The sequence below is a fragment of the Lissotriton vulgaris genome, chromosome 9 (assembly GCF_964263255.1).
Source record: "Lissotriton vulgaris chromosome 9, aLisVul1.2, whole genome shotgun sequence".
Taxonomy (NCBI): Eukaryota; Metazoa; Chordata; class Amphibia; order Caudata; family Salamandridae; genus Lissotriton; species Lissotriton vulgaris.
The window spans coordinates 1,212,849,633-1,212,877,367 of NC_141697.1; the positions used below are offsets into that span (position 1 = coordinate 1,212,849,633).

Here is a 27,735-nt window from a genome sequence, read left to right on the forward strand (position 1 = left end):
GGTAAGAACTGCTCAGGGCAGGCGTTAGCTTTTGGAGATATTCGAGCTTAGCGCGAATATCTCCAAACGTTGGTAATAGGAGATAGCGATGTTTGCGACTGTTTCCAGTCGCTAACATCTTGGCACGCCCACTTTGCATGTCATTAGTGATAAATATCACTGACATGCAAAGTGGGGCCCAAGATGGTCGCTATCTCCTAGTAGCTGTCGCTAACTGGTGTTAGCGACAGCTTGGTAATAGGGAGATAATTTTATCTCCGCTTTCTTGGCTTTTAAAGCCAAAAAAGTGGAGATAAACCCCCTTGATAATATGCCCCAACATTTGTTACTCAGTGGCTTCACACCACTTTTGAAGTCACGTTGGCTTTCTGCAGTCTTCTGGGCACCATCTCCATCTACAGATGATATTGCAGACTTTATTATACCAATCCGCTTAAGATGTCTGTGCTTGCTGATGTTAGGGCACAACTAGAAGAAAAACCTTCCTCAGACACAAATGCGCAGTCTGAAACTGAACGTAGAACGATGTTGCCACTCTCACCAACAGTGAGAGGATCATACGGTTTATCGAATACATCATAAAAATAAAACCAATTTATTATCCAGACCAATTTTCTATTATACTAGAGTGCTGAAATGCCATAGCCCCCATCCTCTCAGAAGAAGTCTTTCAGCCAGAGCCAAGGACTTTCCCTCTTCATCAACTTTGTGATTATACGAATTATACCTTTATTTAGAACAAATTTTCCCCAGCATGTAGCGCGTGAGCTACCGGTAGCTCTTCAGATACTTGTAAGTTTTTCTCCTCGGTGCAGCCCAACCTACTCAATTAGAAGCTTTTGCTTGGGTGAATTAATGTATTAATATCAAAATTGGAAAGCATGTATGCATGATAAAAATGTGTGTATTTTCATAACTCATGACCTGATGTTTGGAGAAAAATTATTGTCTTTCCAAAATATTTAAAGCTGATAATTGAATAATAACTCATGCAGCGTTTGGGTTATCTTATTACTAGTATTATTACACTGGTGCCAGGGGCACTGAAGCTATGGCGCTTATGTATTCCTCACATAGAGGCATTCCAAATTGACTAAGCCTTTTTTACTGCTGGCAACCCTGCACCAATGTGATCCCTGCTTGCAACCTTACATATCATGGCCACTAACGAAAACTGGTCTGATGCGGTCACTACCAAGACACTAAGAGCCAGATGTAGGTAATCTTGATTTACCCATTCTAAAATACAGAGTTTTACCAATTCAGTATTTAGAATCGGTAAATGCAATTTAGGTAAATATTTACCGATTCGGTATTTACCGATTCGGTAATTCCTATTCATACTGTTGTAAAAGCAAAATAATTGCTTTTGCAAAGGTTTTCGATATTTACCACCAACTTGTAGTTGGTGGTAAATACCGAATCCTTACCTATGCAATGCACTCATTTGAGTGCTCCCTACATTACAAATTCGGTAATTTACCGATTCGGTATTTTAAGGAATCAGTAATTTACCGATTCCTTAAAATACAAAGGGCCCGATGTAGGTAAATCTCATTTACCGACTCTAGAATACCGAATTTTACCGATTCGGTATTCTAGATTCAGTAAATGAGATGTAGGAAAATATTCAGTAATTTTTACCGAATCGGTATGCTTCGGTAATTACCGAATCTGTATTTACCTATTTGGTGTTTGCCATTGATTCCTATGGGCCTTGAGGAATCAATGGCAATTACCGAATCGGTAAATACAGATTCGGTAAAATTACCGAATTGTCAAGGGGGACAGGGTGTCACTTTGACACGCTGTTGCGCCCCTGATTCTGGCTTGTGTGCCATGTGACACAGATACATGCCCTTAGGGCATGTATGTGTGCCACATGTCACAGGTGTACATGGACAGATGTGCATGTACACTGGAATTCGTTATTTACCACAAAATATTATTTCGTGGTAAATAACAAATTCTTAAGGGCCTGTGGCACTGTTTTCAGTGCCACCTACATCTAGATTTACCGATTCGGTAAATTTACCGAAGCAGTATTTTACAGAATCGGTTAATTTACTGATTCAGTAAATTTACTGAATCAGTAATATTTAAGGGCCCTACATCTCAAACTCCAAATACCGGTCGGTAACGGCCGAAATCGGCCGTTACTGACCGGTATTGGGCGACCTACATCTGGCCCTAAGAATCTTAGTAGCTCTGGATGATTGTCATTAAACACAAGTAGCTCTTGCAGAAAAAGTTGGAGTTCCCTGATTTAGAAGATCAGAAAATTCAGAGTTTTCATTCATATCTGCTTGAATATTACTGATCTGGTCAACTAATTCACAGGGTAAGATAAGGGAGTCAGAAATACCTATTTACACCAGAGTAAGAGATAAGGATGACACAGGCTGCTTGTGTTTAGCGTTAAACAATCTTTGGAGTCCCAAATTTTAGCCAGATGAGTTGACTTTATCTTTGATAAGTACTTTCCCCCAGATGCATCAAGCATCCATTTTGCGATTCCTCATTAGCGAAAAATAAGGAATCGCTAATAAGGAATAGCAAAATGCTATGCAAGAAGAACTCGCTCAAAAAATAGCGATTTCTTAAAATTCCTTAATTGCGACTAGCAAATTCCGAGTCGCAATTAAGCAATACCTCCCCATTCATTCCTATGGGCCTAGAGGCCTATAGGAATGAATGGGAAGACATTCTCAATTTGGGAATCGCAATTAGCAAATTGCAAATTGAGAATGCGATTTCAAGGGTGCAGGGGTGTCCAAAGGACACCCTGTTGCACCCCTGAAATTGATCTGTGCACATATGTTGCGCACACACATGCCCTTAGGGCATGTTTGTGTGTAAAATGGAACTTTGACAAATTCACAAAAGTGCATTTTTCAAAGTTTTTGCAAATTACCATGAAGTTGAACTTCATGGTAATTTGCTACTCCTTTTTAGCGAAATTACTATTTTTTTTAACTTTGATGCATTGCATTTAAGGAATCTCAATTTGAGATTCCTTAAATGCAAGTAATCGCAATTTAGCAAATTCTTAATTTGCGATTTTTGCATTTGGGATGATGCATCCCAAATGCAAAAATACCGGTCGCAATGGGGCAGATTCTGAGAATCTGCCCCTTTGTGAGCGGATTTTACCTTCATGAATCTATGCCTTTGTGTCTTCAATGTGATGAATTACTCACTTTGATGCTCGTAGTGAGGAGTGGCAAAGTCTTACCTTTACCAGCTTAGAATTCCGAGATGTGTCCTTAAATCATTACCCTTGTTTGAGCAAAGGGGTTACTGTCAGTGAAGTAATTTCTACTAGGTTTGACTGTCCTCTGCTTGTGCTTCCCGCAATGAATGTTCAGTCATCCACAGTGACTTCAGAAACCGTCAGCACGTGTTTCAGCCAGTGATAGGCTTTTTCATCAGCCATCACATGCCTTCAGTAGCTCAAAGCCTGCCAGAGAGTGACGTTCAAAGCTCTTTTTGAGATGTACAAGTTAATCTAGTGGATTGCCAGTTTTATTTTGTTAATCATTTGTATTCCAGGTAACTGGGCAGCCGCTTTGCCAATGAAATGTGGAATAGTAGAAAATCCAGTGAGACATGGATTAGAAGACATCACATTTCCACTATGTGGTCATCCTTTGGCACCCAAACCAATCATCTAGCCTTCTGTATGCATTCGGCAGCATAGATGTTCCATTATTGACTAATTCCTGGTATTGTCACTGTTGGGTCTGAATTGTGTTTTACTTTTTGGCTCAATCTTACAACCCAGAAAAAGTGCAAGAAAAAGTGATAAACAGAACTGATCCATTAAGATCACTCTATTAAAAGCATAAATATCTAGTTAAAGTCAATTAAAACAATCTTCTCACTCACATTTGGTAAATTGAACAATTTCCTAAATTCTGTTTATGAATTCATTATGAATGATACTCACCTGAATACAAATCAGGTTCTGAATTGGTAGCTACCCGATATTCCTAATCATTGGATCACACATAATCTCACCTTGCGTCAAATGCAATTTTTTATGTTTCATATTAAAATCATTCAAAATCATTGTTAATGAGGATTATAGGTTGAAAGTAAGATTTCATCCCACACAGTCGTCTTTTTACCCAGGCTAGCACTGACTGGGTTTATGTGTCTGATACCCCTCCATGGCAGCGTCACATATGAAAAAAAATCATGAGAGCTTTAAAAATGTTTATTGTTTGGGAATGTGTGAAGATGTGCCTGTCCTCATGTTTCTAGGAAAAATATCTTACCTTTTGTCCTCCAGGGCCTCGAGCTCCAGGGAAGCCTGGGGATCCTTTCTCACCCGGCTCACCTTTTACTCCCTGTAAACCAAATTCACAAAACAGTTGGTGTTTCTAATACAATTTCACTTTTTAGCAGTGTACACAAGTGTACAAATACCACATGTAACAGAGAAACCCCTTCCCAAGCAATAGGGTATGGAAAGGTTGTGGAACACAGTGTATATACTCCAGTGTTTGGTGCTTCTGACAAAAGTGAATGATGCATCTCCCCTACATTTTGATTCCACCCTGGGAAGTGGCATCTCATACACATTGACAGCAATCATAAGACAGGAAGTGATATCAAAATGAAATGTGTAGAAAATAATTCAGTTTATATTACTTCACAATTTTTCTTAATGTATGTAAATTAATTTGAACTCATATGCAGATAAAGGTTATCTAAAATCTTCCTGGACAGGTGTTGTTAAAGGATAAGACAGGGATATAGTTCAGTGCATGAAGGAACATGGCCGAAATGAACAAGTTACTTACCTTCGGTAACGCTTTTTCTGGTAGATACTATATCTGCCTGTGGATTCCTCACCTTGTGAATATCCCCCTTGCGTCAGCAACGTTCGGAAATTTTCTTCGTAGCACGCCGACGTGGGCGACGTCACAGGAGCACGGCATCGCGCGCGACTCCGTCTGACGTCACCGACCCCATATCAGGCCCACGCCGGCGTGATGACGTCAGTTCCGCCCTTTTTTCCGTGCCTTCGAGGCACACGGACGGACCAACGATAGCAAACATGCAAATATACAATGTACACAGTACATATAGAACTAAATCAATACAATAGTATTATAACCATATATACAGAAAGACCAGGTATAGCAGAGTGGACAACGGGGAGGCGGGTGGGTCAGTGAGGAATCCACAGGCAGATATAGTATCTACCAGAAAAAGCGTTACCGAAGGTAAGTAACTTGTTCTTCTGATAGATACATCTGCCGTGTGGATTCCTCACCTTGTGAATAGATTCCCACAGCAGTCCCCACTCCCGGAGGAGGGTGTCCACTCTGCTACACCAGGAAGTCTTGGAGGACAGAGCGCGCAAAGTGGCCATCCCTCCTCACCTCGGTATCCAAGCAGTAATGCTTCGCGAAAGTGTGGAGGGAGGCCCAAGTCGCGGCCCTGCAAATATCCTCAACAGGTACACCCCTAGACAAAGCAGATGTTGCAGACTTTGCTCTAGTTGAATGAGCTCTAATACCCTCAGGAGGGTCCTTAACCGCAAGGGAGTAGCAGATCTTGATGCACAGGATTATCCACCTGGAAAGAGTGCGCTTGTGCACCGCTCTGCCCTTCTTGCAGCCAGCAAAGCCAACAAACAGCTGGTCGTCCATCCGGAAGTCCTTAGTCCTGTCCAGATAGAAAGACACCGCCCTCTTAGGGTCCAGGCGATGCAGCCTCTCTTCCTCCTTAGACGGGTGAGGGGGAGGATAGAAGGTAGGAAGGGTAATGGACTGCCCAAGATGGAAAGGAGTCACCACCTTAGGCAGAAAAGCAGCCCTGGTCCTAAGAACCATCCTTTCAGGAATGGGGGTTTGGAACTTAGAGCTTGAAGCTCACTTACCCTCCTTGCCGAGGTGATTGCAACGAGGAAAATAGTTTTAAAAGAGAGAAGCCTCAATGGACACTTGTGCAAGGGTTCGAAGGGAGAACCCATTAAAAAGGTCAGCACAAGATTCAAATCCCAATGAGGAACAATAAAAGGGGTAGGAGGAAACATATTCATGAGACCCCTCAAGAATCTCAAAACCACCGGAGATTTAAAGAGAGAAGGCTGATCCGGCAAACATAGAAACGCCGATAAGGCCGAAAGATAACCCTTGACCGTGGCCACAGCCAAACCTTGCTGTGCCAGATAAAGGGCAAATTGTAAAATATTAGACAAATGAGCCTTCAAAGGGTCAACATCCCTCTCCCTGCAGAAACAAATTTTGTCCACCTATAGGAGTAAATGGACTTAGTGGTGTCACGCCTGGCAGAGAGAATGACATCCACCACCTCGTGAGGGAGAGAAAAAGAACTCAAGTTGCCCCGTTCAATCTCCAGGCATGAAGGTGTAATGTCTGGAGGTGGGGGTGTAGAACCTGCCCCTCCATCTGAGAGAGGAGGTCTGCCCTGTGCGGGAGACGGAGCGGCGGGTGAGAGGATAGGTGGAGTAGGTCCGAATACCACACCCTTCTTGGCCAATCCGGAGCAACCAATATGACTTGGGCCCGGTCTTGACGAATCTTCCTCAGAACCCGAGGAATCAAAGGTATGGGAGGAAACGCGTAAAGGAGTCGATCTCCCCAACTCAACTGAAACGCGTCCCCCAATGCTCCTTGCATCGGATACTGGAGACTGCAGAATGAAGGGCAGTGAGCATTCTCGCGAGTGGCAAATAGATCCACCCGAGGAGTCCCCCACATCTGAAAGATGTCGCGAACAACCTCCGTGTGAAGCCTCCACTCGTGGTCGGCAGAGAACTGCCGACTGAGACTGTCTGCACGCACGTTCAGAACTCCGGCCAGATGATTTGCCACCAGACAAATCTGATGGTCCTGAACCCAGGACCAGAGACGCAGAGCCTCTCTGCAGAGACACTGCGACCCTACTCCTCCCTGCTTGTTGATGTACCACATCGCAGTCGTGTTGTCCGTTAGGACCTGAACCGAACGACCGCGAAGGGAAGGGAGGAAGGCCTTGAGCGCCAAACGTATCGACCTCAATTCCAGAAGGTTGATGTGAAACAACCTTTCTTCCGGAGACCAAAGACCTTTGACCTCCAGGTCTCCCAGATGAGCACCCCACCCGAGAGTGGATGCATCCGTTATCACTGTGGCCACTGATGGAGGCAGTTGAAAAGGCTTTCCTTGCGACAGATTGCCTTCCACGCCCCACCAAGACAGATCCGCTGCAGCTTCCCTGGAGATCTTCACTGACTCCCTGAGATCTCCGTTGTGCTGATACCACTGCCTGCGGAGGCACCACTGGAGCGCCCTCATGTGCCAGCGTGCATGACTGACCAACAGAATGCAAGAAGCCATCAGACCGAGCAGGCGAAGGACCTTCAGGACTGGAACAACCGCTCCATTGTAGAATAAAGGAATCATTTCCTGAATGTCGTGAATCCTTTGAGGTGGAGGGAATGCACGACATACAGAAGTGTCCAGTACCGCACCTATGAACAGGTTGCGCTGGGAGGGCACCAGGTGAGATTTGGGTACGTTTATCGAAAAACCCAACCTGTGTAACAACTGAGTTGTCTCCTGCAGATGATGGAGCACCATCTCTGGCGACTCTGCTTTGATCAGCCAGTCGTCTAGATAAGGGAATACAGGAATCCCTGACCTTCTGAGATGCGCAGCCACCACTGCCATCACCTTGGTGAAAACTCGAGGCGCAGTAGTAAGTCCAAACGGGAGGACCGCAAACTGGTAGTGCTGCGATCCCACCGTAAAACGGAGATACTTCCTGTGCGACTTCAGGATTGGGATGTGAAAATACGCATCCTGCAAGTCGATCGACAACATCCAGTCTTCTTCCATCAGCGCCAGAAGAACCTGAGCAAGGGTGAGCATTTTGAACTTCTCCTGTTTGAGATAGAGGTTCAAAATCCTGAGATCCAGGATCGGCCGAAGCCTGCCATCCTTCTTGGGAATCAAGAAATACCGGGAGTAGCACCCTTGACCCCTCTCCTGCTCTGGAACCACCTCTATTGCACCCTTTCGAAACAGTGCCAGGACTTCCTCCTGCAGGAGAAGCAGGTGGTCCTCCGAACAATAACCTTGGCAAGGAGGGTAATTGGGAGGGAACTCCCGAAAAGGAAGTGCATACCCATTCTCTACGAGATTGAGAACCCAAAGATCTGATGTAACCGATTCCCAATCTCGTAGAAAGTGAGTAAGCCGACCCCCTACTGGCCCTACATGATCCAGAATGGTGGATCTAGGGCTGCTTTGCTGATGCGGGTGGGGGTTGGGCATTATTGGAGGAAGTGGAGGAAGAGGAGACTTGACGTCCACGTCCACGACCCCTCTGTCTACCTCTATAGGACCTATATAGAGGGTTCTGCTGCTGCTGCTGTTGCTGTTGTTGGCCCTGCTTGAAGGGACGAAAAGAAGATTTACCAAATCCCTTGAATTTTCTAGTCGTCGACCCTCTCATCTGCAGACCCAAAGATCTTGCAGTGGCACGGCTGTCCTTAAACCTCTCCAAGGCCACATCAGCCTTCTTGCCAAAAAGGCCAGTTCCTTCAAAGGGTAAGTCCAGCAATGTAGACTGCACATCCGCTGAGAAATCAGATGACTTTAACCATGCGGCTCTCCTGGTCGCAATGGATGAGCCCATAATTCTAGCAACAGAATCCACAGGGTCCATGCCGCTTTGAATGACCATGCGGGCCGCAGCCTGAGTGTCAGAGATCACTTCATTAAAGTTTTTCTTATCCTCCTCAGGAAGTTTTGATGACAATTGCTTCACTGAGTCCATCAGCGCGTGCACATATCTACCTAAAAGGCAAGTAGCATTTGATGACTTAAGAGCCATGCTCCCAGAAGAGAAAGTCTTCTTCGCAGACTGATCTATTTTCTTAGACTCTTTGTCAGCTGGCACTTGAGGGAAAGAGCCTGCAGCCCTATTAGAGCAAGCCGCCTGAACCACAAGACTTTCCGGAGATGGATGCGTAGAAAGAAATGCAGGGTCATCAGGAGCCACCCTATAGCGCCTTGCAATAACCCTTGAAACTGCAGGAGCAGACAACGGCCTCTTCCAAATCTCCTTAATCGGATCCGTCAAGGCATCAGTAAATGGCAGTGTAGGCTCCACAATCGAAGAAGGAGAATGCAAGACTTCTGTGAGGATGTTGGGCTTGTACTCCACTGTGGGCAGCTTTAAGCTAAGAAGGTCAGCAGCCTTCCTAATAACCACGTGATAGGGCACCACGTCCCTTGATGGTGCATCAGAAGTCGAAGGCAGACCCCACTCGGGAGAGAGTTCCAGACCACTAGCATCCCGAAGCTCATCGAAATCATCATCATGATCAGGAAGCTCGCCCTCTTCCACATCAGAACTTTCATCATCCTTTTGTTCGAGAAGACGCTGAGCCCTTCGCCTCGACCACTCCATACGAATCGAAGCCGACGGATCCGGTAACGACTCCGACGGAGCCGGTTCCGACGTCGATCGAGGAGCCGGAGCAGGAGGACGAGAGTCATGAACAGGTGTGGTACCTCGATCTCGACTGCGAGGTCGATTCGGAGTCGGCGAAGCCGCATGCGGAGTCGAAGACCTCGGTGGAGCCGTACCGAGCCATGGTGAAAGAGGCGCCGTCAAGAAAGGCATAAATGGAGCAGGGGCGTACGACTGAGGAATACCCAGATTGTACGATAATGGACCCATGGGGCCACCAGGCGCTCCAGTGGGGTACATTGCCCTAGAATAAACTCCAAACATCGCATTGAGAAAATGTGAGGGATCCTGTCCAGGACCAGGAAAGGAAGGGTACGGACCTACCGGATGTTGCAATGGAGGCCGCCCCGACACATCCTCACCCTGACCTTCTGGATTCACAGGAGTCTCCGCTGAAGCCGGTTCTTGAGGAGTCACCTCTTCTACTTCATGCTCCGAGGAACCCGGCTCCGGGTCCGGCTCCGGCGCCGGAGAACCTTCTCTTGACAAAGCAGGCGAAGGAGAGACAAAGTCCTTACGATGTTTGTGAGACTTTCTCTTAGAGTCAGAGGATTCCTTCTCCGAATGATGTCTCGAACTGTGCTTCCTCCTCTTATGCTTTCTCCTCGAGGAGCTCGAAGCATGTCCGGAAGCCGACTTAGATCTAGACCTAGATCTTTCTCTGGACTTTGACTTCGCTTTAGACCTCGACTCCTCTCCAGACCTCGAACCCGCTCTGGATCTCGACGCCGATCCCTACTTCGACCGAGACCTTTGCTTCGACTTCGATCTTCGTCACGTCGATCTCGAATGTCGTCCAGAGTCCTGTTTCACTTTCGCCAAAGCAATTTTGCTTCACGCTCTCGAAGCGCCTTTGGATTCATTTTAAAACAGGAATCGCAGTTCTTGACGTCGTGACTCGAACCAAGACACCACAAACAATCCTTATGTGGGTCAGTGATGGACATCATGCGGGCACAAGACCTACATGGCTTAAAGCCTGTTTTCCTCGACGACATCTCCGGAGAAGAACCAAGTCGTAAGAGAGAAACAGTGACAATTATTAAACAGAAAGATACTAGGTATCGCTGAAGATCCCGAAAACCGTTAGCGTCGGAGACGCGGAAAAAAGGGAACTGACGTCATCACGCCGGCGTGGGCCTGATATGGGGTCGGTGACGTCAGACGGAGTCGCGCGCGATGCCGTGCTCCTGTGACGTCGCCCACGTCGGCGTGCTACGAAGAAAATTTCCGAACGTTGCTGACGCAAGGGGGATATTCACAAGGTGAGGAATCCACACGGCAGATGTATCTATCAGAAAAGTTTCGCTTGGTAAATGCATTGCACGTTGTTCTGAATTTGGACACCATCAATACTCTTCGCTCTCTATGCTGAATTGACTGAGTGGATGTACTGGATATCAGAATTTTTGCACATTTCCTATCTGACTTAGAAATTAAGCTCACTCCGATTCACAAATAGATTGAAACTCTGAATAGTTATGAGGGAAAAAGTAAAAGATACACTTTTACGTAACCTCAATCTTCCAGTAGCATATTGGCCCTTTACGCACACCTCTTACTTTGACCAAGAATACCTAGCTAGAAAAAAAGGTCGCTAAGGCATTATAATTTTTTTTAGTATTAATAATAACTACCCACAAACTATTGGAAATGCAACATTGTATATTAAAAGCTAATACAACTAAATAAATCAAGATCTTCTGTCAAATATTTGTGAACAACTTGCATAACTAAGTCTAATTTAATCATTTGAAACTAAGATACACCTGACTGACGAGCCCCAATTAAAGTAAAACCGGTCTTGGGTTTCTTGTTTTGCGGTTCAGGAAGGACCTGGCCTGACAGTTCGGGCTGGACTGTTCCTATTGGAGCAGAGTCAAGACTGATTTGCATATGGCTGGGTCCAAACTGAGGTGGCATGGTGGTCAAAAGAACAATGGATTCTAATGAAGCCTGAGCGATTGCCAGTGGTTAGATTTATTGCAAGCATTCCTCCAATCACCTCTTGTGTGTATGATATAAGACACAGATGCTCATAGAAAAATGTCCCCTAGTCTTCAAACTTTAGACTGCCAAAATCTCAACATTCCATAAATAACTCCATACTAAACTTCTGAACAATCCTTTTTCTGTGTATGCAAAGTGGCATCATGCACAAATGCACATGATGACAATTGCGCATCTGAAAACACCTTTGCATGTGTGCAACTGCAACTTTCTTTCTTTTGTTTCTTTTCTGTATTGGGACATCTTTTCCCCATAGAGGAACCTCTCCTTGGCACGTGTGCAATTACAACTTTTTTTTCTTTCTTTCTACTGGAAAACGCCTTTCCCTGTGGAGAAACTCCTCCCATTGCATCACTGCCACTTTTGGGGATGTTCCCTTCAGCTTCATGCCCCGGAAAGAGATTTGCTCCAGCCATTGACAGAAGTTAATCTCTTCCAATTCCAGAATTGTATTGGGCCGGAAACCATTGCTTTCCATTGAGTAGGATTTACTCATGTGTATTGTCACAAAATAGTGCAGTAATATTACAGATGTACCAATGAGGGAGAGAGTGCTTACCATTACATTGCGTTCCTTTTACAATGCGGTCATTACAACTACTGTGTTGTTAGAAAGCGATGCCTTTACATCGCAAGTCATTAGATCGACTTGTTGTAGGGGGCTCTCTAACTTAAGGAATAGTATAATTTAATATTCTAACATCTTGTCTACTGTTGTGCAGGTTGGAGTTGGAATAGTTTATTCATACAGCAAAGATCTGGCATGAGCAGGCACTCTCCCACATGCAAACGTGAGATACTTTCTCTTCTTCACACATTTTTCCAGCAGACATACAATTAAATAGATGGGGTATGTTATGCTTTGAGTGAACTGACTGACCGTCTTCTGTCCTGTTTTCTCTTTTTTCGTAATTGTTTTAAAATCAGTGGGCACGGAGGATTTGGCCGCAGTGTGCTAAATGAATAGCTGGCCGTGGGTATAGATAAGAATATCTTCCTCACTGTAATCCTATAAACAATATAGGGAGAGTGCCTGCTCATGCCAGATCTTTGCTGTATGAATAGACGTTGATTGGAGGATGATCTTGCTTGTTTCTGCCCTCTAAAGCTCCTTATTGAAAGCATGGAGTTGGAATAGTAAATTATACTATTCCTAAGTCCAGCGCACCCCCTACAGCAAGTCAATCTAATGACTTGCGATGTAACAGCATTGCGTTCTAACAACGCGGTCGTTGTAACGACCCCGTTGTAACAGAACGCGATGTAATAGCATGTGATGTAACATGCTATATTCGCAAATGATGTTAGTAGCACAAATTCAGGTTTTGTGAATTCCAAACCTGGATTTGCATTAAAAAATTACATTAAGAATGGGGCAAAAACATGTTTCTGTAATCTATGTTTTTACATACTGTCAAGACTGTGCCAATACGTTCAGGTGCTACTAAAATATCATCTCATAAATGCTATAATTGCCATTCATCTCATAACTAGCCTGAGTGCTATTATGTGGAAAAGTTTATATTTCTTTTAATGAATTGCCAGTTGGATATAACTTGTTTTAGGAATCACGTTTTTCCTACCTTTTCTCCAGTTATTCCTTGGTCCCCTTTGTCCCCCTTTTCTCCTTCAGAACCTTTTAACCCACGATCTCCCTGCAGTGGAAGGAAAGAGGCATAATGCAATTATACAGATGAATGATAGGGACCTGGAATGTGGAGTAGACATGAAGTGACAGACAGTTATATAGTATGTTACATTAAATGATATTCATCAAGCTGTAAAGTATGTCTGCAGTCTAAACATTATACAGGACGATGTCAAGAAAGGTTAGGAAGTTAAATTGGTTATCATGAATCAGGTATTTTCATTAGGAGAGACTGTGTAACCAAAGTCAAACAATTTGATGATAGAAGACATGAAAAAATATGAAGATTAGGCGATTCCCAATCTTCCAGTTCCAATGACCTGGTATTGCTGCTGTCTTGGGGAGTTTTGAACATTACTACACACACTTCCCATTCTTGGGTTTACAGCCTTTGTCCTAACCAGGATTCTTTAATATGATAAATGTGTCTGCAACTCTGCAGATTCATGAGTATGAACAAGAAAAGTTTTCCCATTTCAACACAAACTATTTCTAGAAGGACACCAGACAAACAATTTTTAATTTGTTATAAGATTAGCCAATGTTTTTTTTATTTTCAAACACTGACTTCATGAGCAATTTCAGTAACTTTAGGCCCGATATTGAAAACATTTTCTTATAAGTATAGGTCTCATAATTCTTCCAAACTAAGGTTTAGATTACGAATAATTTACACTTACTCACATAAAATCCATGGTGACCATCAATAGTTGATAGTTAAATAGCTCTAAAACTCGGTTTAAAATCCTGTGATTGCTTGGAATTTATTTAAAATGTTTACTTGGCTTTTACTTGCTGTATTTAGTTTACGGGCAATTCAGATTTTCTTATCAGTTTGAAATTGCAGTTAAACAGTATGTAACATTTTTTAGATTTCTTTTTACTAGCTAGGAATTTGTTTAGGTTTATTTTTTTAAAGTGGGTCAGTTAGGAAAACACCCCACCTACTTACATTAAATCCTTTGGGAACATCAAGGCTTGATAGTTAAATAGTGCTAAATATCAGTTGTGGCTGTTTACTAATCTGCAGTTAGTTGTGTTTAGTTTAAAATGCCTATTTGAATTTTTCTTTTGCTTTGGGTTCAGAGGCAAGTAGGATCTATTATTCAGTTGGAAATTCTAGAAAAACATTTTGAAACAGTTTTTAACTTTTTGTGCTAGCTAAAGGTTTATGTAGATTTATTTTTAAAAGCTATAATTTCTATTTATAAAGCTAGATTGAATAGTGGGGAACTTATGCATTTCGTGTGACTATTCTAAGGTTAATTTTCAACTTTTAAACCTAATCGATGTTACCTAAAAGTTTCAAAAACCTATGTGAAAACTTTCTGTCAAGTTATAGCTTTTAGTTCTAATTTACTTAACACTTTTGAAAAACTTTTTAACACACTTATCATTAAAAAACACACACTGAGTCTTTGAAACTTTTGAGTTAATGATTCTAGCCTTCAAAAGACATATTTAGAACTGACAAGAGTTCTTAAATGAATAATATAGTAAATCTTCCCCAAATATTGGTTGTTTATATGTTTCCCATAAATGTGTGCCTTCTCCAGAATGTGATGTTTTTTCCATGCTCATAGCATTCTTTTGCTTTACCCTAAACAAACTCCAAGCAGTCATTGACATTTGAAATGCATAATTTCTAGCACTGTCTAAGCCTGCTGAGGTTAGGGCACTTGTGCCTTAAAATAGTTTTTACGAGTAACGTACCGGCTCGCCCCTGTTTCCTTTGGCTCCCGATGGTCCTTCGACTGTCATGGTATCACCCTGCAAAAAAGTAAGTAATGGCCATCAGGGCCAGTTAAGAGAAATACGCCTTGATTTAGAAATGTCTGATACATATTCTTTCATTTAAATCCAGAGTACTAAGTGTACCCCAGTGTTGCTTAAAACCTTTTCAGAACACTCCTAAACCCTGGAGAAGGATAGAATGAAAAAGAGACAGGATATGACAAGGGAGTGGAAAGAGTAGGTATAGATCCAAGAGAAAGGGTAAAAAATGGCAGAGTATGACATGTGAGGCACTCTCTCAGACCATGGAGAAGGGCAAAGTCAAAGACAGAGAATGACATGGTAGTGGAACGAAACTTTCTCAAAACTGGGAAGAGTTGGAGGTAAAGCAAGGGAAGAAATAGAAGAAGGGGATATAGTTAGGAGGACACCAAGCAAAAGAGATAGATGGGCAAAGACAGACAAATGGAAGCAGGGAGTTGAACTTGAATTACTGTAAACAAGAACGCCAACATGCACTGTTGACATCCAGCCCTTCAGGCAATGGCCATATTAACAGTTAGCACTGATTCCCACTTATCTGTTTGTCCATTAATTAATTGATTCATCCTCTATGCTCATTTGCTTATATTCCGTAGGAATCGCTATTTAGGGAATGCAAAATGGTCAGTACAAAATTTGCAATTTCCTAATAGCGATTCCTACAAAGTAATCGCAAACAGAAAATGCTATAGCATTCCCATCTATGGGCTAAATTGGAAATGTTTGCATTTAGTAAATTGCGATTTCCTATTAGAAAATCGCAAATTAGGAAATCCAAACCCAAGGATGCCTCTGGGCTTAAGACCCCCCTGGAGGCACCCGAAATTCATAGTGCACATGTAAGAGCTCCTGAGCACTAGGGCCATATGTGCGCTCTGTGTCACATAAAAAATGCATTTTTAAATGCATTTTTTAATTCTGCACATGGTTACCATCGACTTTGAGTCGATGGTAATAGCAATTCCTAAATGGCCAATTCGCATTTAGGAAATGCTTTGTACATGTGCTTTAGAAATAGCAAATAGGTAATAACAATCTGGGTTTCCTAAATCTAGGTCGCAATTTGGGATTTCTACCCGTTAGAAATCGCAAATTGTCATTTGCCAGGTAAGAAATGCAACAAGCTTTATTACATCTGCCCCATTGTGCCTGGCTGTGCACTAGCCCTGTCAGATAATGGTATGTCATGACATTTCCAGCTGTCCCTAATGCTCTGCAAAGGTCTTTTCCAAAAGGCAAAGTTCATTAAAGAGAGCAGCGGCTCAGTCACTTACCTTGTCTCCCTTAATTCCTACAAGTCCTGTCTCACCCTGTTATAAAAGAGAAAAAAGGTGAGAAAATGTCAACAGAATAATTTTAACCTAACATTAATTTCAGATGATTTGCCTTTGCCCTAGCAAAAATAAAAACAAGGATATGTAAAATATCCCTAGTTATAATAATTTGCAGATAGTACATCAAAGACGGTACGTTATTTCAGTATTGGAGGAGGGAACTCACAAACATTCAAAAGTCCAGTTCTAAAACAACATACGCCGACTGTAACCCAGACCCTTCAAAAATGGCCTCCTATTAAAACAGACACCCTTATAGCCATTATGAAAACAATCAAGTCTGGCTCTCCACAGGATCCCATTCCCATTAATATAATTAAAACACTGGATGTACCAGTCCTTAAAATTTTAGCTGACATTCTAAACTCATCTCTGGAGCTCGCCACAGTACCCTCTATATGGAAGCACGCTATTGTGACCCCATTGCTTAAAAAACCGACAGCAGACCCTGACATACTGGCCAATTATAGGCCTATCTCACTTCTACCTGCTTTCTCTAAATGTCTGGAGAGGCATGTGCATTCTGCCTTATCTCTCTTTGTAGAGGAAAATGCCCTTCTTCACCCCACCCAATCAGGTTTCCGCACAGGGTTCTCTACGGAAACCGCTCTACTGGGTATCTCTGAAACAATCAGGAAACGCCTCGATGGTCAGACGGTTGCGCTTGTTCTACTCGACCTAAGCGCAGCCTTCGATACCGTGTCGCATACAAAACTAATCACCCGGCTGGAAAAAAATGGAATCGGTGGAATTGCTCTGGAATGGATCAGATCCTTTTTGAGCCAGCGGACATTCCAAATAGCCTCGGCGGATGCATGCTCAGGACATTTCAAATCCCCACATGGAGTACCACAGGGTTCCATCCTCAGTCCCCTTTTCTTAAATCTCTATCTTAGACCTTTGGCAGACCTTGTTGAAGAGGCAGGACTAAACTTTATGTCATATGCTGACGATTCTCAGATTGTCTTCTCACTATCTAAACCTCAGGCGGCATCTTCGTCTCCCTTAAGAGATGGCCTTCTGAAAGTCTTCAATTGGATGACAACTAACCAATTGAAACTAAATGGGGACAAAACAGAGATTCTCCTTCTGGGCAAACAGCCAGAGCTGTGGGGTACTCCACACTGGCCTGACCAGATGGGCAATCTTCCAACACCAGTGACTCATGCTAGGAACTTGGGAGTAATACTGGACAATTCCTTGTCCATGAAGCACCAGGCCAACAAAGTAGTGGGCCTCTGCTTTACGATCATGAGGTGGCTCAGGAAGATCCTTTGGATGCTGCCTGTCCCCATGCAAAAAACAGTGGTCAACGCCTTAGTTACATCCCGGCTTGACTACGGGAACATCTTATATTTGGGTGCAAACAAGGCAGTCACAAAGAGGTTGCAGCTTGTGCAAAATGCGGCAGCCCGACTTCTCTGTGTTATACCCAAGAACAACAGCGTGTCTCCTTACCTACGTGAGCTGCACTGGCTAAGGGTTGAAAATCGTATCAGGTTCAAGGCGTTGAACTATATGTTCAAAATCAAAACTGGTACCGCACCCAAATACCTCCAAACACTGGCCTCTCCCTATATCCCAGAGAGAAATCTACGTTCAAAATCAGCTGAAAAATTTGGCGTACCTAGATTCAAACTGGCCAGGATGGGAGGAAGATCATTTGCTTACCTAGGCCCATCTATCTGGAACACCCTCCCTATCCATATTCGAAAGGAGCAAAGTCTCACCAGGTTCCGGAAAGAGATAAAGACCTGGTTGTTTGACCAGTGTCTTTAAAATATCCACTGCTGTTTATCATCAATTTGTCTGTGTTCTTAGGCGCCGGGAAACCCTTTTTGGGTAGCTGTTTGCGCCATATAAGTTCAAAAATAAATAAATAAATAAATAAAAACATCTGCCTTTATTCACAGTCCAGGAACCATCACTGGCAAAGATTGCAGCAGTCTATATTAGTATATATATTAGTATATAGGCTGTGACTTCCATGGTCTAGGAGACTGAACTAGCAAATAGGACTACTCTCAAGAACTTTCTGCATCCAGAGAGTACCATTGTCTTTGAATTGTTATCAGAAAAGAGAAAGTGGAGTTTAATAGCCCAGGAGCTTTTTTCTGTCCAAGAGGTATATAATTTAGAAATGTTTATTACATACAAGCTTCATAACTCAGAAACCTTCTTTGCCATATATGGCTATACTCAGGCGCTTGGCCATAAAGTACCTAGGTCTACACATACATGAGGCCATCATCAGGACAAAATCATTACTTGGACTGTTTCCCCCCACAGCTCTATTCCTATAGGTCCTTTCATAGTAATATTTGGTTTTTACCATGAACTTGGACTGAAATATCTCCTTATCTGTAGTTAGTTATCTTCATCAATTTTACATAGTAAGAAATACATAATTGTCAACAGTATAAGACACTCAAGAGAACTGTTGTCTGTCGTACAACCGGATATTAAAATAACATACAATTGATAACCGCTAGCAGGGCACAAGGAATTTCTTGTTGTATAGCAGTTCATGTGACATTCTTTCTGTTGATGTCCTTAATCAAGAAAACATTTTTTTAACATATTTTTTGTTGAATGTGTATACTTGTGAATTGTGTGGTATGGTGGTGCTTTGTTCTCACAGACAAGGATATTTGTTATTTATTCATGGACTGTTTCTAACTAATGTATTTGTTCTACTTGTGCAATATATACATATCCCAAGACGAAATTGTGATTTAACTATGGAGTATTTTTTAATCTAACGCATGATTCATATAGTCACAAAGATAAAAAACTTGGGAGGTTTCACAAAGCCTGTTAATATAATGACCCTTATCCTAAGATATGAAGCTGCTGCATTGTATGGTTACAAGTTACTCTATGGGAATGCGCATCATCTGTTAATCATGCTTGTGTCTGGCATTGTACTAGAGTAGATATTTTCACACTCTTCACCTGGGATATTTAGAATCATTTAGCTTTTAAATTCATGGGTGAGCTGAGCACTTCCATGATTTGTTTTGCGGGATGTTTTTAAGAGAGAGCTCAAAATAACCCAGTAAGCAAGTGAGATATGTATTTCTGACACAGCTGTGTATAAATGAATATTAAAAAGTGGCTACAATTTAGCTAGTCATATTAATACAGATGTCCTCCTTTAAATGTAGGTGGAGACACCTGCTCTGCCAAAATCCCTGCGTTTTATTGTAAAGCTGTAATGACTCCACGATGAGCAGGTTTCTTCTCCCAGTTTGCGAGTGCACTGCCCATGATGGGGTAGTGGTAGACATCAGCCTGGTAGTAGTGTTACTGAGAGGCTAATGCCATGTTCTGCCACGCAAACCTGGATTTTGTGCATTGTCACAAATGGGCCAGTCATACGCTGCGCCGGGCATTACACCCAGTAACGCAAGTCATTACCCATGGTTTTTGGTTGTGGGTGTATTGAGGGCGTTGACTCTCTTCTTAGGTCTGAGGATCTCATATGGGCATCCCAAAGGGAGCACACGGGCCTTAAAGGGATGCACTACGTGAACCCACAGGCAACCACTGCTCCTACTCAACCACAGGAGAGTAAGTACCACCTGATCTTGAGATGGTGTGTAACCAGCTGCCCAAAGGCAGACGAAGGGCTTCCTCTACAAGATTGGCAGAATGCTGATCCCTGCTGCAAACTATTCATCAAGCAGACAGGATTAGAGTGAGGGAAATTTGGCGGGAGAAGACGCTGATGATTGGCGCCACTTTCTAAATCAAAGCCATGAAGTGCCAATGTGATGGCTCGTTGAGGCTCCGAGAATGATAACGAGAGAGAATATCTTGATTCTGAACTCAGTGTTTTAGTATTTTAATGCTTACAGTATGTTCATGTTCATTGTTTCAGTATTTCATGCTCACCTATGACGGTATTCATGTGCCTTTAATCCTCAGCAGTAGGTCTTAATCGAGAAAGTATTTGATTTACATATTAATGTTCTCGCGCCATTGCCTTATATGTTCACCCTCTTGCAGATTCCTTCATCAGCTTTACAGTATTGCTGTCCATTTAACACAGACTCTGTTCCCCTATGAACCTTAGATTAGATCTCACCTAGATGCAGCTTTACCCATCTCACGGGAACCAACCTTTACAACACAGTCATTACATCGCACTACACTTACAACGCAGTTAGTACATCGCAACATCCTTTACAACACAGTCATTACATCGCACTACACTTACAACGCAGTTAGTACATCGCAACATCCTTTACAACACATGTCACTACAACACAGGCTTTACAATGAATACCATTACAACGCATGACACTACATCGCATGTCACTACAACGCAGGCATCACAACGCATACCATTACACCACATACCATTACAACGCATAGTACCCCTACACTTTCCAACCCTTACCTTACTGTTGCACCCACTGGAGTTAGAATAGTAATTTTTACCCCTACACTATCCAACACGTACCCTACTGTTGCACCCCCTGGAGTTAGAATAGTAATTTTTACCCCTACACTATCCAACACGTACCCTACTGTTGCACCCCCTGGAGTTAGAATAGTAATTTTTACCCCTACACTATCCAACACGTACCCTACTGTTGCACCCCCTGGAGTTAGAATAGTAATTTTTACCCCTACACTATCCAACACTTACCCTACTGTTGCACCCCCTAGGGTTAGAATCGTATTTTTTAACCCTACACTATCCAACACTTGTCTTGAATGCAATGTAATGGTATGCGTTGTAATGGTATGCGTTGTAAATGTAGTTTAAAAAAATTCGTTGTAATGGCATGCAATGTAGATGTGTGTGTTGAAAAGGATGTTGTGATGTAAAAACTGTGTTGTAAAGGCATGCGTTGTAAATGTATGCGCTGTAATGTCATACATTCCTACCTCACAGCCTCATGTACTAAAAATGAAACCATTAATAACAGTAAATACATTTTAAATTGTCATTTACATTTTGCTTTCACCCGTCACTGCATACAGAATGCGGCAATGGGTCAGCTCACTGTAGACAGTGCTCTCTTGCACTGTTTGTGAGGACACTTTGATTCCTCACAGGAGCACATCTGCCTAAAAAAGTCCAATTCAGTGCCTTGGCTGATGAGCTAATCTCTTCTTACATTTCATTTTTCATTTACTATAGTTGTTCACTTTTAACGTTTAATTTCTGTTACATTTTCTTGCAAGCACAATGTGAAAGGCATGCTTGCCAAAGCCAGATCCCTACTTTGCCAATGCTTGTACTATTTATTTATTTATTCGTTTGCATAGCGCTAGAATCTACTCCTGAAGGAGTATCTCTGCGCTGAGCAAACTATAAGTGGAGATTGAGGATACTGACGTACTTAATAGGTACAAAACAGGTGGGTCTTTAACAATTTCCTGAATTTTACATGTTCTAGGCACTTTCTAAGAGAAACAGGAAGTTAATTCCACAGGCACGGACCAAGGTAGGAAAGGGCCTTCCCTCCCAATCTTGCCCTCTTTATGATTGGAACTTCAAGAAGAGATTTACTACTTGAGCGGAGAGCACGTGATGGTGTATAGGGTATGAATTTCTCCGCCAAGTAGGAGGGGCCCAAGTTCTGAAATGCCTTATGAATAGCGCAACAAGTTTTGAACTTGATCCGTTGTCGGATGGGCAACAGGGGACCTTTGTCAACAGAGGGCGTGAAGGCATCCTAGAAGGCTCATTGAGGACTAGCCGTGCAGCTGTGTTTTGGACTACTTGTAGTCTGCTGAGTAAGATGTCATTAACTGAAATCAGCAGCTCATTACAGTAGTCCAAACGGCTAAGCACTAGAGCCTGGACCAGGGTCTTACGGGTGGAATCTGGGAGTAACGGGAAAACTCTACGGAGTAGTCCTATTACATGGAAGCAGGAGCCAGCTGTCTCAGCAACATGCTCTTTTAGGCTCAGGGCTTGATCTAACCGGATACCCAGGTTTTTAACTACATGCTTAGCAGCGGGGTTATGGCCCAGATCAGATGGCCACCAATCAGGAGCCCACAGGAGAGAGGCCTCGCCAAAGAGCATCACCTCTGTTTTTCCCACATTACATTGTAGGAAGTTATTTGCCATCCACTGTCATACAGCTTTCATTCCATTCGAGAAGGCCAACTGGACCGCAGTTGTAAGTTTGCTGAATGGAAAAAGGAGCTGGGTGTCGTCGGCAAATGATACGGGAATGAATCCGTATGTCCTCAAGAGATTGGCCAAGGGGGCGACGTAAATGTTAAATAATGTTGGGCTCAGGCAAGAGCCCTGTGGTACTCCCTTGGTCAATTCTGTGGCAACCGAACGATACGAGCCTAGGTTGACACTCTGCGATCGACCAGACAAAAAACTTCTCATCTACAACAGAGCCGGCCCCCTTAGCCACACCTCCTCAAATCTTCTGAGCAGGACATCATGGGAAACTGTGTTGAACACCGCGGATAGGTCCAACAGCACCAGCATCATAGAATGTCCTTTGTCAAGGGACATTCTGATGTTATCAGTAACTGAGAGAAGTGCAGATTCTGTGCTGTATTTGGGCCTAACCCGGACTGGGAATGATCTAAACATCCAGTCTGTTCGACAAAATTAGACAGATGGGTATTGACGTGTTTCTCCATGAGCTTGCTCAGGAATGGTAGAAGTGAGATGGGGCGGAGATTAGACAACTCCGTCCATGGAATATTGGAGTTCTTACGAATGGGTCTCACCTGAGCCACTTTCCATTCCTGCGGCACCAGGCCCTCTGTGAGGGAGAGGTTGATAAGGGACTGTACCACAGGACCAAGCTGTTTGGCCAGGGATGGGATGACCTTTGCGGGGATGCAATTGGACGGACAGCCAGATTTAATCAAACGCATCAATGTTTCGACTTCAGTTATAGTGATGGCAGGGAGATTGTGGAGCAACACAGGGTTAGCCAGTTTAGGAGTGTGCAGGGACACATGGTTATTCTGTGAATTACCTGCCATCATGATTTTATCATATATCACTTCTATCTTATGAGAAAAATATGAGGAAATATCATCACACAGCTGTTGGGAGGGTGATTCGAGGCTTTCACATGCTTTTGGGTTGGTGAAAGATTTAAGAATTTGCTATAAGATTTTTGATGAGTTGCCAGCCTGTGTTAGCTGCGATGATATGTGCATTTTGCGTGCAGATTTTAGGTTTTTGTGATAGCTAGTCAAGGATAGGTAATATTGGTTTCTATCCATCTCAGTGAGTGTGGTCCTCCAGACTCTTTCTAACTTTCTGCACACTTGCTTTTGTGAACGCAGCTGATCTGTGAACCAAGCTGCCTGGGGTCGGTTGGGGCGGTTCATACATACTTTCATAGGAGCTATCTGGTCAATAGCCTTGGCAATAGCCGAGTTATATTTAAATAGGGCTTCCTCAATATTATCAGCTGCCTCAAACTGGGGTTCTATAAACGTGTTCTGAAAGTTTTGCGTTGAGACCTTATGCCACTGTCTCCGCCAATAAGAAGTGGCCGGGATCCGTTTTTTAGGTACTGCCAGGTCATGTATATAGAATTCAATGACAGAGTGATCTGACCAATTTACTTGCCTGGGGGGTTCACATTTGATTTTAGAGGAGTTAAATGTAAATGTAAATGTTTTTTTACTTGTATAGCGCACAGCTACCCGCAGTGGGTTTCCCGGCGCTTGTACGAATACCGCAAGGGAACCCTTCCTGGCTTTCCCTGTGAAGTGTCCACTCCTGGGCACCCCCATGGTGCAGACCAGGCATCCCTCACATTGTGGGGGCCGTTGTGGAGACTAAGCAAGCTATTGCCCGGAGTTGCAGCGTGGGACCCATGATCAGAATAGGCACTGAGGCGAGAATATCCGGTCAGGGGAATTAATGAGCCCGAGACCCGCCGAGGCAGGAACCAAACCCTGGTCCCTGGCCAGAGCTCTGCATCGAGGTCTGCCTGCTCTAACCATTGAGCCACACTTCTCCACAGTTAGAGAGTATCATGTCTAAGGTGTGGCCGGCTACGTGTGTAGGGCCTTTATTGTGCTGAATTAGGCCTAATAAAGACAGGTCCGTCAGGAGTGTCTGAGCATCAGAGTTATCTGTGCGGTCACTATGGACATTAAAATCTCTTAACCCCTTCCATGCTCTTGACGGAACGGTTCCGTCATGAGCGTAGGGTGGCCTGTGCTTATGACGGAACCGTTCCGTCATGGTTCCATAGGCCCAATGGAACGTTCAGCACCGGAGCAAAATCCGCGCAGCACAGAAGGGGTTAATAATAAAAAGTTATTGCCTGAATTTAGGTGCGGGCCAGCCATTCAATTAGTTGCAAGGAAAAATTTGCTACAGGACCTGTGGGACGATAGACTAAAACCCCTTTCCTGGTGACATGTCAGGGTGCATCTATCCTAAAGAAAAATGCTTCCATGGTAGTATCAGTCAGTCAGTCAGTCAGAACTCTTTATTTCGATGAATTAAAATCATAAAAGAAGCAGCGAAACATACATTCATTTATTTATACATAAAATCAATAAAAATTAAAGGAGTTGGTAGTATCACTATGTTGGTCTAGGACCGAGATGTTGATTCCATTTTTATAAATAATGGCAATTCAACCCCCGGTTTTAGATGGCCTGTCCAATCTGATCATTTGGAATCCTTCCGGAATACCCAGTGTAATGGCCGGAACCGAATGAGGTTTAAGCCAGGTTTCAGTGAAGAAGCCTAATTCCGGCTGAACTGAAGAAATTAGGCCCCATACCTCCGTAGAGTGCTTGGGCAACGAGCGCAGCAGGTACAGCAGATACAGCAGGTTTTTCCACCCTCTCTGTGCGAGATCCGCAGAGGGCGCAGAGGGCGCAGTAGTTCGATCTGGAAGAATGGAGAAGGCTTGAAACCGGCAATGTCGGCATGAGAACGGGCCTTCCATGCATGGCCACGACTCTGATAGACAGCCCAAAGACACCGTCGGCTGTAAATTGAGTAGACTTTGTCTGGTGTAACCTATTTGTGTGAGGGGACTGTGATTTGTTAAGAAATTACCAGAATCTCTGGCCTCTGGCGCCGTCCTGGCGCGGATGGGCACAGACGGGCTTGCCTTTGGCGCGTCCGCTGCGCGCGTCCACTGCGCGCGTCCACTGAGCGCTCCGTTTTGCAGGGCCATTTATAATGCCATAGGGCAAAGAACTAGACCACCAACCAGCCGGAAGTATCAGTTTCCCTACACTCAATTGGGATTGGGACCCGTGGTGGACCGGGGAAGATATCCGGAGGCGGGGCTAGGCGGCAACAACGAGTAAGTGGTTTAAAATACAAGCGCAGAGTGAAATAACAAAGAAATGAGCAATTAAAAACCAAAATGTTTCCACAAGCGTCAGCAACTAGCGCAGGGCAGGAGAAAGGTCACTACACACTACCTCATGTTCCTCCCTTTTAGGATACACACATATGGCAATGTCCATCCCCCTAGGTTTCAACATTTCAAAGGGGATGGACTGCCAGGACACCAGAGAATATCTCTCCTCTGAGCTTACGGAACAGAACACACTCTGCCAAATACTACAGAAGACCCTAAACAAACAAAAAAATCATGCCGTTCAAATGGAAGACCCATTTTCCTTTACGGTACCTTGTCGCCCCGTTCTCCCCGGTTTCCAGGAAGGCCCTAAAATAAAAATAAAAAAACACAGGTGATCATTGCTGATGGAAAATACATTCAGCCTTAAATAAAATGACAGTGAATTCAAGAATTAATTAAAATATTTACAGCTGGACCACGATCCCCCTCCTGTCCTGGGCGTCCATCTTCTCCCTAAAAATCAATATGAAAATTGAAGATCAGCAATAGGTAACCAGGAGGACATGGGGATTTCAAGGTCATTCTTGGATGTAAGGAGACATTACAATTAGTGATAGGGAGGGAAAGAAGAGGGAATGATTGCAATGAAAAGAGACGACACAGGCAGGAGACATACGAACAAGCTAAGGAGCATAGAGCTCATGAGGCAGCATGATCATTGAGAATTTGACATCTCGACTGTAGCTAGGAAAGAGAAGCTGACATACCCTTGGGCCTGGGTCCCCCCTATCTCCTCTAGGTCCTGCCTGGCCAACTCCTGGGTCACCCTGTAAGAAAAACAGATGAAGGCCAAGATGAACTGGGTCCAACGAAATAGGTTTAAGAAATGAATGAGACATTTTGTTGTGCTCTCTTTATTTATTCAAGTTCATATGACCATTTAGAGGAAGAGAGCATTGGCTTGACTACAACTCTACTGGAACTGAGATAAGGGTCCTTCTCTAAGGCCCTTCTGAGGTTGATTGTTTAGTGCAACAAGCTGGGCTTCTGCTGTCTGGTGCTATGCATAACATAACACCAGGCAGCATAAGGGGCCATGGTTACTGTCTTTGAGACCATGTTCAAGCCCCATAATAAGGGGGCTGTGATTTTAGCTCTCCTGTTGACTTTTTAAAGCCATGGTCTTTTAGACACTTTAAATTAAGAGTGCTTGTTAAATAGAAACCTCAGACAACTTAATAAAGAACAAGTTACTTACCTTGTGTAACGCATCATCTGGTAGAGACAATATCTAGCTGCAGATTGCTTACCTTTGAATGTCAGAGGCATTAGACTGGTTCTGGAAACTTTTGCGCGAGAAGAACCCAACGCCGTTGGGTGTCTCCATTCAGTTCCATGTGGCATCATTGGTGTTGTTTGCGACGGATGAGGCGTCGCAGTCGCCTATATAGGCGCACCCTGGTGCACGGGCGTCAATTATTTTTTACACTTTCAACGCCAGAAGCTCAGAGCCATGAAGTGAACTGACTAGTGTGTGTCCAAACTAGGATCCTGAAAAAAGAGCGCTCTTAGCTCTATAAATGATTCAGCAGAGCAGGGAGGCATGGGTGGATCTGTAAGGAATCTGCAGCTAGATATTGCCTCTACCAGATAATGCGTCACACAAGGTAAGTAACTTGTTCATCTGATAGAGACTTCTAGCTGCAGATTCCTTACCTTTGAATAGATACCCAAGCCATACACCATGGTGGTGGGCTGCAGACAAATTACTAAACTAGAAAGACCTGCAGGACCAAATGCGCGAAATGCCCATCCTTACCAACCAGACTGCCCAGGCAGTAGTGTTTAGCAAACGTGTGCAGGGAAGCCCACGTTGCAGCCTGGCAGATGTCTAGGACCGACAATCTACGTGCACCGTGGTCGCAGCCTTCCCCCTGGTGGACTGGGGTTGTAAGACCTCAGATGGCTGCTTTTTAGCCATGGTGTAGCAGATCTTAATACAGATAGACTGTGCTCTTGAGGCGGAAAGCCGAGAGCTCTTTTTAATTGTATACTAAATCTTTTTAAAATTGAAACTTGTTGTCACTTTAATTCTGTGTGCACTTGCCTCTGGCCTCACTGCTTCCCTGCGCAGCCGAGTGATCGCTGTTGCAGTCCTCCCACGCTCTTCCCGCCACCA

The 27,735-nt window shown here is 43.7% G+C and overlaps 1 protein-coding gene across 1 annotated transcript in view; it reads right to left on the reverse strand.

Moving 5' to 3' along the window:
- LOC147693060 (uncharacterized) overlaps nucleotides 1-27,735 on the reverse strand; it is a 294,395-nt gene that overhangs the window by 31,981 nt on the left and 234,679 nt on the right. The window contains exons 55-61 of the mRNA XM_086939574.1: nucleotides 26,324-26,383; nucleotides 26,025-26,069; nucleotides 25,887-25,922; nucleotides 16,207-16,242; nucleotides 14,870-14,926; nucleotides 13,092-13,163; nucleotides 4,281-4,352 (exon numbers count right to left, since the gene is read on the reverse strand). Of these exons, the coding sequence (XP_086795700.1) occupies nucleotides 4,281-4,352; nucleotides 13,092-13,163; nucleotides 14,870-14,926; nucleotides 16,207-16,242; nucleotides 25,887-25,922; nucleotides 26,025-26,069; nucleotides 26,324-26,383 (378 nt within the window). The remainder of the gene's footprint in view (nucleotides 1-4,280; nucleotides 4,353-13,091; nucleotides 13,164-14,869; nucleotides 14,927-16,206; nucleotides 16,243-25,886; nucleotides 25,923-26,024; nucleotides 26,070-26,323; nucleotides 26,384-27,735) is intronic.